This window comes from Phallusia mammillata, chromosome 1 (assembly GCF_965637545.1).
Source record: "Phallusia mammillata chromosome 1, kaPhaMamm4.hap1.1, whole genome shotgun sequence".
NCBI classification, from domain to species: Eukaryota; Metazoa; Chordata; class Ascidiacea; order Phlebobranchia; family Ascidiidae; genus Phallusia; species Phallusia mammillata.
In genome coordinates, this window is record NC_137252.1 from 35,533,565 (window position 1) to 35,545,176 (window position 11,612).

The window sequence follows — 11,612 nt, forward strand, 5'->3', positions numbered from 1 at the left end:
TAAATTAGGAAACAGTTTTGTTTTTGCAAAGACAACTTCACTTTATTTACCCGAGCCCTGGTTTCACATCTGTTCATGATTTTTTTCATTCGTTGTGTACGTAATCGTGTTCACAAATATTGGTTTTTCTTTCGCGTTTTTTATCTGGTAGTTATTTGCCGACTGAAATGTACAACTGACGTTTAGTTTGATTTTTTTTCTACTGTTTTTCTGCCTTATTTACTAGTGATAGTCAAGCCAAAAAAATCGTCAGTTTCTTAAATGGACATGGATCAAAAACATGGATCATCAAGTTTTCTATTAATTTGATGATGCTTGAAGTGTTCTGGGTATGTTCTGCCGTACGATGGCAACCGACCGCACAAACCTGGCGAGATAAAGCCTGTAGTGGGATTCAATTTTTATTTTTTATTAGCCGGTTCTATCACAAAAGTCACATTTTCAACCGGTTCATTGACAGTAAATTCATTGACAGTAACCAGTAATGCTAACCGGTTCGCTGATTTCATAAAATTTCGTGGGACGGCTCAATAGAACCGGTGCAAACCGGCCAATTCCCACCTCTGGATACAGCCGGTTGCATGTAGTAGCAGTGGTTGAACCCGCAGGCTGTGCTGGGCAAAGGAAACCCACCTAAATGAAAACATTGGCGCGTTTCCCGGAGCAATATGTGACGACGATAGGTAGATGGTCGAGCATCTCCTCCTATTCTTTCATAAGTTCGATGGCGGAGATCTTTAAATGATTCGACGCGAAAGGTGCTGCATTATTCTCGTTTCGGTTGACTGATCTAAAAAGGCCAAATCTTACGGCAGTTTTTTTGCCCTTTTGTCCGTGGCATGACAACCTAAATCATTAGTATGAGGAGCGAACGGTACAAAAAAGGTACAAAAAAATTGTCAGCTGGTTCCATCACAAAAGTCATATTTTTAGCCGATTCTGTTGGAAAAAATCCATTGACAGTAACCAGTAATGCTAACCGGTTCGCTGATCTCATACAATTTCGTGAAACGGTTCAATAGAACCGGTGCGAACCGGCTGAATCCCACCACTGCATAAAGCTAGCTAAAATATTCAAGGAAAACAAATGAAACCAGTAAAACGCGGAGAAGCAAACTGTCACAAATGTATTAGACCGGATAGTCTGCGACCCACTTCCCGTGTGACGTTATCTCGCAACCACTTGAAGCTCAATGTGTGCGTGAAATCTTTTGTCCGACTCCTATTGTCTTATTTGTAATGTGTCAGTTTTTATCACGTCGCCCCTTAGTCGCTGTAGCCGTTATTGTTAATGCTGAAGAAAAAGGCCCATGCAGAGTATACACCTTTACCCATCCATTGTTATCGAAACGGTACAAGTAGCCCTCCATTTGTCAGAACGCTTCACTGTTATTATTCGCGCTTCTAAAAAGTGGTACACGTAAAGGCATGCGATGTATATGTGTTCATGAAGTATACACCCGTGCAATAGGTTATGTAAGCAATTTCTTTGTGTGTAAATAATCGTATTTTTATGTATTTGATTCTATTTGAATAAGGACAATAAAGGTGTAGGAAAAGTGTTTATTGCTGATCAGAGTACACGAGCGTCAGTTGTTAAAGAACTTCCGATAGTCAGTCCTATCTTTTGCGTACCCGTGAAAACGGAACGTGACACAAACCTGTATTTTAAATAGCAACCCGATGTAAGTAAGGGCAAGGTGTACTGTAGAGGCTTAACAGCCTCAGTAGCCACAAACATTCCTTGTTGTGTGAGGGTGGAGCATAAGAGATGACTTAGTGACATGGTGTGTTGAATAAAAGACTGCGTTATTGTTTTTACTCAAAGAAAACTTCTCAGCGGACCCACATATCCCGGATTTTGTTATTTTTATAGGTACACCAGGTTTGTGATTTCCACAAGTATGTTTTTCGCGTCACAGAATGAAAATACACTGCTTCGATCAAAACATCTTCAGAGCTTGAGAGAAATGACTCAGTGACATAGGTGCTGTGTTGAATACAAGCCTCTGTGTTGGTGTTTTTACCTCGAAAAATATTTACAAAATCCACGCTTCCCGGATTTACAACCTCCGCGTGTAGGTTTGTGATTTCCGAATTTCTGTTTTTCAGGTCACAGAATGAAAATACACTGCTTGGATAAACGTCAGTTGGTCGATAGATGGTGGTCATCATGCAGCTACAAAATATGCTACAATAAATTTGTCGTTTAGTTTGGCAAAATACTTGAAATAGCTGTCTATGTTTCCCTAACAAGTTAACGTTTTCAAAAAACGCAATTAATACGTATTTTTTGCAATTTACTGATGCATTATTTACTTTACAGTAGCCTAATTGTGAAAAAAATATATTTGTGTATTAAACTTACAAATAAAAATGAACTGCAAAGTTGTTATCTTGTTCGCAGCTTTGTTTGTTGGAGGTAGGTGGACATGTTGGCTACCTAATTTGTTTTGTTTAAAATGTCTTATATGGCATACATTGGTTAAAAAAATGAAAATATTTGTTTCTATTGAATAAACCTAGTTAAAACTATTCCAAGTAACCGCTCAAAATTAAGTTGCACAAAATGTCACGCTTCACCAAAAATCTTTTTGTGGAGGAGCCGTTCATTATTGGATAACGTACAATGTTTTCTATAATGCATTAATTGAAGTAAATGTGGCTGTCTTGCTGCACTGACTAATACAATATTCGGCAAGACGCAATTAACAGTTATGGACCTTGAATGAAGGCCACCAGGGTGTTCTTCAACGTTTGGAAAACTTTATTTGTCAAAGCCGCGCTTTTCTAATCCCACACATTTTTAAATGTATAAGAAGTTCGGCCGAATCGCAACAAATTATTCGGCCGAAACCGAATCTTTGCAAAAATGACCGATTCGGCCGAATAAATTCGGCAAACCGAATATTCGGTACATCTCTTATTAAGAACACTGCTGACGCAAAAAGGCTGATAAACATCGCTATCTTCCGCATCAGAACGCAATTGTTTTGCGCTACGGACCGGTTTAAAAACTGAAATTTTATCGCGGACCGGCCTTCAAAATCAACAAATGTTTAGCAATGAAAATGTATCACAGCACATATCAGCAGACCATGGACAACTAGATGATTCTAGTTGTCTAATTCGGCAAATGAGAGCAAAATGCCTGTAATTCTAATTCTAATCCAGGGTTTCTTAACCAGGGGTGCACGCACCCCCAAGGGGTGCGAGAACTGTTCCTAGGGGGTGCGGGGGTGCTGCTTAAAAATTAAGCAATTACAAAAGGAGGTGCCAAAATTGGTAGTGCATTTAATCTAATTTACAGTTTTCCCAAAAACGCTAGTTTGTCTAACGGCATTTTAGGCATGTGATACGAATATGTTTTACATGTCCAAAGTGCACAAAACCATGTCGCTAACAAATTGAAACCACATCACAGAAACATGTTTTTCAATTATACTTGGCACTGTGACGAACAGTACCTACACAATTAATTACTACCTCGTGAACTGTTAACTCATAATGCAATCTGGTAATAATGTTTGCCTAAAAAACTCAAATTTTGACTGAAATGTTGATTTGTGAAACATGGAGAAAAGAAATTGCGGTAGCTGCGTGAATCGTGAAGGGGCGAAACCGTCCGCCGACATCAAGAAATCGAGCCTCACGAAAATCTCGGGCCAAAATAACAGAGCATTTCGAGTTGATGCTGCTGAGAACCACCATTAAATTTACATGACGGTCCCATCGACTCCGTTCGAACGCGTTTTAGACTCGTCACAGTTTATAGTGTAAAACATGCAAATCTGGAGTTTAAATTTGAAATAACCTAAAGTCGGTTGGTTTACATCCAATTCTAGTTCGAATTCTAGTTTAATTTTTAGTTTTTGAGAAAATGGTAATTCTAATTCCAATCTAATTTGAAAAAAATGAGATGCTTTAATTTTAATTGTCCTCATCTAATTTGACAAACCGAAAAAAATGTAGTTGTCCAAGTCTGCATATAAGTTACAACGTTGGACTTCAATCATTCAATCATTGTTGGAAAAAATCTTTCAAAGCATTTAACCTAAGCAAGTACACAGCTCGGTAACAAACTCCTCACCGACCGGCACCGGGCCGCGGCGTTGCCGGCCACTGCTTTATACTTGTTCTATATTTCAGGCAATGCTCTTAAGTGCTACAATTGCGTGTACAACTCCGTTTCGGGGTTGCAAGCCGACTGTCAAAGTCCTTCAGTTGCCGAAAGTCATCTCCAAGAATGTAGCAGCGCCAACACTGCTTGTTTGAAAGTAGTCACAGAAGTAGTAGGAGCAGGTGTGTTTGCAAATCTTATTCTCATTTATATTCAAAATATGCATTTGTATCAAGTTTATAGAGCTCTTCTGGCAAATGTATTTTATTCCGACGTTTCGACGTCCTATATACAAGTCGCCTTCATCAGGGTAAATAACACTGAATGCGACTATTACAGTGCACGATAAACCACTAAACCTCTTGCTGCCAGGCATAATATCAAGTTTATAGAGCTCTTCTGGCAATTGTATTTTTATTCCGACGTTTCGACGTCCTATATGCAGGTCGCCTTCATCAGTGTAAATAACACTGAATGCGACTAGTACAATGCACGATAAACCACTAAACCTCTTGCTGCCAGGCATAATATCAAGTTTATAGAGCTCTTCTGGCAATTGTATGTTTATTCCAACGTTTCGACATCCTATATACAAGTCGCCTTCATCAGGGTAAATAACACTGAGTGCGAATAGTACAGTGCACGATAAAATAAAAATATATTTGCCAGAAGAGCTCTATAAACTTGATATGCCTGGCAGAAATAGCTTATTTATATATGCATTTATATATTTATTGTAGGACAACTTGTGACCCTAAATAGGAACACAGCAAAATAAGTTGGCTGCGTAGCAACAAGCGGGTGTTTGGGTTTAAAACATCAACGTTTCGACAATCACTGATGTTATCGTCAGGTCATACAACAAAAGCCATATAAGCACTAGTGGGATTCAATTTTTTTGTCAGCCGGTTCTATCACAAAAGCCATATTTTCAGCCGGTTCTGTCACAAAAGTCATGTTTTTCAGCCGGTTCTATAAAAAAATGCATATTTTTCAGCCGGTTCTATCAAAAAATGCATATTTTTCAGCCGGTTCTATCAAAAAATGCATATTTTTCAGCCGGTTCTATCAAAAAATGCATATTTTTCGGCTTTTTTCCAGAATATTTAGAAACGTGTTCCACCTGAGTGTGCTTCATATCTTGAAACAATATTTAATGTTAGTGGTGATAAATTATCTTCTATGACATTTTGTGGAGTGTTTTAAAAACGCATATATTACCAAAACTGGTTGTTTACCCCACACAACTATTCATTCGTTTGTGCTGCCAAATTTTTCGTGTATTCCAACGCACCACAGTCAAAAATTCAAAACACTTTTTGTTCATAAATACAAAGTTTCAGATGTTATATTGCACCGCATTGTACATCAACGTTGATTACCCTTTACTTACACAGGGACGACCATAGCACGCAGCTGTGGAGTGTCAATATCCGATGGTTGTGTATTAGGAGTGTGCTCGTATTCCTGTACAACCGGTAAGTGGATAGTAGGTGGTTTCTGTAACCAGGATGTGTTGGTGGTGGCAAACTGACCACGTGTTACAGGATATGACTATAATAGAGTTTTCATAACAAACTACGGTTGTTCCAGCAAATAAAGCAGTGGTGCTCAACTGGTGGTCCATGGACGTCAACTAAATTAAATGAAAATTTGGAAATGATTGCATATACATGTTAAAAGCTCATCGAGTTTTTATATCTCACTTCTTGAAAATCGTTGCTAAAGAATTATTTATTAAGCCCAAATGGTTGTTCCGTATACGCACTTTAAAATTTTTTAAAAATGAAAAAATGAAATGGTCCACAATATTAATTTTACTGGGCCGATGGTCCATGGCCTGAAACGAGTTAAGAACCACTGACATAAAGCGAATAGCATGTTTCCAAAAAAGCGCAACAAACTTTATTGGCAAAAACCTACATATTAAAACATGTAAAGTAGATTAAATTAAGTGCGCTCCTGGTTACAGGACATTAGACATGTGAGCTAATTTTGCCGTCTTACGGCACTCCAATTTGTTTAAAGTAAAAGGCCGAAAAGCAATGCCTTACCTATGAATGGCTATCTACTGCCTGTCTCTTGTCACCAGCTGCACTAACGTAGCCTCATAGGCCAAAACAGTGTGCCTGTAGCTTTATCGGACAATCTCAACAGACATATTAAACTCACATTAACCAAAACTCAGACTAACATTTTCGTGTTTCGCAGATGGATGCAATAGCTCAAACAGTGTGAAGATAAGCATCCTCGCTATGATGGGAGCAATCGTTTCCGGGTTTCTACTGGCAAACGTTTGAAGAAACCAAGCCAAAACATCTAACATCTAAATAAACATGTCACTGTATTATAACTTATTTGTTTCCTTCATGAGAATGTATCCAAAAATCTTTGCGCTTCACTCAAAACATAAAGCACTTCGGTTTTAACTGACTATATAACATCACCAACCAAGAAACACGGAAACAAACCACAACTTGTATTGTTTACTATATAACAAATGCACTTCAAACCCTTCGCTTCTGTTGTACCACAAATATTTAATAACGTGTTCTCTTAATAAACGGATTATGGCTGTTTTAAACTTGTTAGCTTTTGTTTTCCTAAACTGGAATCATTGACATTGAAACTTAAAGTGATTTAGGCGCATAGTTCATTATTGCTGGATTGTGTTAACATAAAATAAGTTAAGAATAAGTAATCTCAATTAAATGCTGATTCGAACTTAAGAGATCTTGCTTAAATTTATCCAGACATTAGTAAAATAACACATTTAATTACAACAGAACAATCACCAAACAGGAAATAGCTCTGCAACGTAAGGCCGGGCTAAGGGCTTGGGTTTAAAAAATCGGTTCTTAAACTTTTTAATCATGCGGCGTATTAAAAAAATGAAAATTTCTTCCCCGGCACACTTCGCAGGTAAACATATCAAAACCTTGTTCTAAGAATGTTCATTTTCAACTTTATTGTAGTGGGTAAGGATGCTTTTCATTACTAATGAAAAAAGTCTCAGCTTTGAAACGTTGTCATGTACGCCGGTATTTTGTTTATGGTCCTAAAACACCAGGGAATGTTTGCACTTTCATGTAGAGAATATATTGCTGCACACTTGAAAATTACTGATTTAAAAAAGGGTTTGATCTGACCTAGTGTTAACAGACGTCCGAAGTTTCCTGGACCGGCCGGATTTTTGGCGTAAAATCTGTGCCAGGAAATAAATTTCAAAAATACTGCCATAACCGGAATTTTAGCCCCCAGTGGCTTAACCTACAGTGTTCTTACAATTCTTTACCTGGAGAAATACATGGAAGTTATCATGCATTAGCTTAAATTCTAACTTAGTTTACTAAAGTGGGACTGTTTGGGTTGGTACTGTGCAACGACAAGTTAGGTGCCACTAAAAATGTTTTATTGTAGCCGTCAAGAATTTTAATCACGCAGATTTGGTAACCCTAATTAAGCCTGGTTTCGCACTCACCACATTTGCGTCAAACGTTTATCTTGCAAAACAAACTTTATGACTTAATTCGCGTTTAAATCATAAGTTGGGTTTAGGCCTTAAATTTGGGTTTGCATATTACTCTAAAATCAAAAACGCAATGGACCAAGTGATTTGTATAATGGGCTAAAATTTTACATCAATCTTGTGCAAATGTATTCGCTCTAATCTTAGATTTTGTCCATATAAGTTATGGTTGTTGCGCTACGGTTGAGAAACATAAATAAGGAACCGAAATAACGTAAATCATTTAATTGTGCACTAAAACCAAAAGACTGCAAAATCCTTGGTTAAACAGAATCAGTCGGTTTTAAATGAAGGAATATATATTTCGCCTATGTGGCATCATCAGTTCCTGTAACCGAAATACAATACGATATAAAAATGATTGCTGAAACAAACACGATAAAATAAATAAATAAAAGCAGTAAAACACTAAAACAAGATATTACTGTTTCAAACTGTCAACGCTGTCTGAGCCAACCTCAAACACAAACAGAACAAGCGAAAACTCCGGGCACTGAATCAAGGGAGAAAAAAATGAAAATACAGATAAGAAAAGTAGGGCAGGCACGCGCATGCAGGGACAAACCAACGGTGGTGGGTGCCGATGGAATTTCTAACGTATTCGAGGCAGGACCATTTCTTGAATATTGATTGTAGCGTCCAATATTTTCTGCCATTAGTGTTTTACTGCTTTTATTTATTTATTTTATCGTGTTTGTTTCAGCAATCATTTTTATATCGTATTGTATTTCGGTTACAGGAACTGATGATGCCACATAGGCGAAATATATATTCCTTCATTTAAAACCGACTGATTCTGTTTAACCAAGGATTTACAGTCTATTGGTTTTAGTGTATTGAAGTTAAAAAGGCAAACAGTGATCGTCAGTTTAAGACATGCTGTTGATGGTTTTGATCTATTACTAAAGTTTTCATTTTGATCATTTAATTGTGCGTACTTATACCCCATTCTTTCAGATGCATTTGACAGTGTGATTTACAGTGAAATAAAATTGTACATTAATCTTGTGGCATTATACGCGCTCTAATCTTATATTTTGTCCATATATGGTTGTTGTTTTGATTCAGGAATAAGGAAAGCGATAAAGCAACATCAATCATTTATTTGTTTTCGTACCTTACCAATTGTGCAGCAAGACACGCAATTCATAATGACAATAAATTACCAAGTTGCTCAAAGATGGAAAAAAATAAATACCACATTAAATTACAATGGGTTTCACTTCATTGTGTGCATAAAAATAAGGGTTTTAGCAGAATTCGAAAGCTAAATGTGAAGCAGCGTTGTGAGTTTTGCAAGCTCAAAAGAAATATTGTAGTTTGGAAAACTGTTGCTTTAGTTGCACTTAGACTAGGAATTAACAACCAAAAAGTTTCTGAATTAGTTTGGTGATAGAAAAAATAATCAATAAATTGGTCGCTGTATTTTACTTGTTTTACGAAAACAAATACATTTTGCTTTTATCATCAGTGTCTTAGTTTGGTAGTAGTGTGACAGTTTTGTTTGCACTGGGCTAAAGTTTGTCAAAAACTTTGAAATTATTTAATTTTCTAGGCTTGAAATGTGTTTGATTTACTTTTTGAATGTTTTATTTTGTAGGTTATCTAAAATATCAGTTGTAAAATTCTTTGTGAAATTGAAAATGAATTGCAAAGTGCTTTTCTTCTTCGCAGCTTGGTTTGTCGCAGGTAATTTGGCGTTCCAAATAAAATGTTAAAAAAATATATAAAAATTAAACTTGAAACCTGTTAATGAATTTAAAAATCTTAAATGGTTCAAAAAACGTTTCTTACGTTAGAGAATATTTTTAAATAGTAGCGAATTTTACATAAATGACGTCATTAATAGAAAAAGAAACAGTCTAACTTCGTATTTCAGGCAATGCGATCAAATGTTATGAGTGCACATACGCTCCAGGCTTGCAAAATACCTACGACAAAAAACAAGTACTGGTTGGCCTGATTGCACTCAAGTACCGCCTCCTTCTAAGTATCTTAAAGATTGTGGACCCAACATTCACGAATTTGGCAAATTGGTCACAAACTTTGAAGGTAAAGATGCGATATTATTCTGTGTGGTAATCCGCGCAATATTTTATTATATATCTCTTAGGGCGGGGGTGTCCAAAGCGCTGCTCGCGGCGGCATTTTAAGTCAGCGATTGGTTAAAATCAGTGATGAGATCCAAATTGTTTGTCAGCCGGTTCTATCACAAAAGTCATATATTTCAGCTGGTTCTGTTACAAAAGTCCATTGACAGTAACCAGTGATGCTAACCGGTTCGCTGATCTCGTAAAATTTCGTGAGACGGGTCTATAGAACCGGTGCGAACCGCCTGAATCCCACCACTAGAAATTGTGTTGCGTATGGCCTGACCAAGTTGGAATTAAGTTTTTGGGTTGTGGCGACTTGCGACTTCACACAAAAGCTCTACATGCAACTTTATTTACTGATAAAGAGAAAGTATACATGGTTCTGAGGCAACAAAAGCTTAAATTTTTCTTTAAATCGCGTGTATTTGTGTTATAATTGTCCAGTCAAAAACTCCGCAAAATAAAACGTTGGTCTACACCAGGGGTGCCCAACCCGTCGATCGACTGGTCGATCTCGGACTGATCTCAACTCGATCGCGAGGGTTGCTGAAACTTATTTAAAATAGTTGCTTTGTAACGCGTTGCTGTACATAGATGACTTTATGGTGTGAATTAATCATAAGAGATGTTAATAAGTTCATAAGTAGGCGCTTTGTAACAATACAAAAGTAATAGTTGCAGTAGTAATTGTTACTTTGTTCTGTTACTCGCCATGTCTTTGCTAATTTGTATTGGAATGGTAGATCTCGAGAGTTGAACTACCTCAAAAGTCGATCTCGAGTCAAAAAAGGTTGGGCACCCCGGGTCTACACCTAATAAAAATTGGTCCCCATTGAAAAAGTTTGGACAGCCCTGTCTTAGGAGACGAATAATAAGAAATAAAAACTTCGGTTTAGCCCCGTAAGAAACACATTGTATTTATAGGAAAAAAGGTCCAATTTAGTCTAGTTATGCGCTTGAGATAAATAATGTTTTAAACGTGGGGACAAATGCACAAGCGCCCGGCTTGCCAGGTTTTGGGCAAGCTGTCTCACAGTATATTTATGTACCAAATTGGTGAATGAGTCCGGTTTAAAGCACTTTGTTAAATAGGACACTTCAGCATAAAGCGCGCGGTTGTGGTGATCGCGGATGTAGCAATGGCCACTGCACATACTACTGCAAAACAGGTACGTGGTTAATTTCATATTTAACTAAACATGAAATATACATCATATTTGTTGCCGGAACGCGTGTTTGAATGTGACGTGATTGTGACAATTAATGTCGAATCAAACATTTATGACGTAATAATGCAGCGTCAGATTCAAGCGCTAAAAGGGGGAAACTTCTGATTGGATACAGTTATTTTTTGTTTTGTTTTCCAAATCAAGTTACTAAACTGACACGTTATGTTCACACAGACCTAATTATATTTTTGTTTTTGCAGACCTCTGCAACGATTCAAACAGTGTGAAGATTAGCATCCACGCTGTGATTGGAGCAATCGTTTCCGGGTTTCTACTGGCAAACTATTAAAGAAACCAAGTTCTATAAATCATGTCACTGTATTATAATTTATTTGTTTTCTTCACCTGCCTTACTGTATTACCACAAATTTTCAATTGTGTAGGCGCCTAATAAACGGATTATGGCCTGTTGAATTTTTCATGCATTTATTTCGTCAAACTTGTAGTCACACGCGCCGAGTTTTACAAAAATGCAAGGAGGCGAACGTAAAATTAAACTAAGCTGATTGTGACGTCACTAAAGCGAGAAACGACATAAACAACATTATAACAACACATTCGCATTTTCCACAATAATGGTCCATCAATTGTGTGTTTGGTGTCATAAACAAGGCACTAGCTAAAACAGGTTGCAATTTTAA

General features: G+C 37.2%; 1 protein-coding gene and 1 long non-coding RNA gene across 5 annotated transcripts; both read left to right on the top strand.

Annotated features, from left to right (window-relative positions):
• The first annotated feature begins 120 nt into the window (after positions 1–120).
• Positions 121–8,435, top strand: LOC145209378 (uncharacterized). Of its 4 annotated transcripts, XM_080079657.1 has the most exons (6): positions 121–1,685; positions 1,877–1,987; positions 2,113–2,422; positions 4,150–4,302; positions 5,518–5,598; positions 6,332–8,435. In XM_080079657.1, exons 3-6 carry the CDS (start codon positions 2,377–2,379, stop codon positions 6,418–6,420), a joined length of 369 nt encoding a protein of 122 aa, XP_079935783.1. In that variant the 5' UTR covers positions 121–1,685; positions 1,877–1,987; positions 2,113–2,376; the 3' UTR covers positions 6,421–8,435. The 4 variants fall into 4 exon arrangements, with proteins under 4 accessions (XP_079935783.1, XP_079935784.1, XP_079935785.1 ...); XM_080079658.1 differs by lacking the exon at positions 1,877–1,987 and having other exon boundaries at positions 121–1,876; XM_080079659.1 differs by lacking the exon at positions 1,877–1,987.
• Positions 8,436–9,260: 825 nt separating this feature from the next.
• On the top strand, positions 9,261–10,905 carry LOC145209381 (uncharacterized). The gene is made up of 3 exons (XR_013855087.1): positions 9,261–9,338; positions 9,529–9,701; positions 10,835–10,905. It is a non-coding gene; the product is annotated as an uncharacterized LOC145209381 (long non-coding RNA).
• The last annotated feature ends 707 nt before the right edge of the window (positions 10,906–11,612 follow it).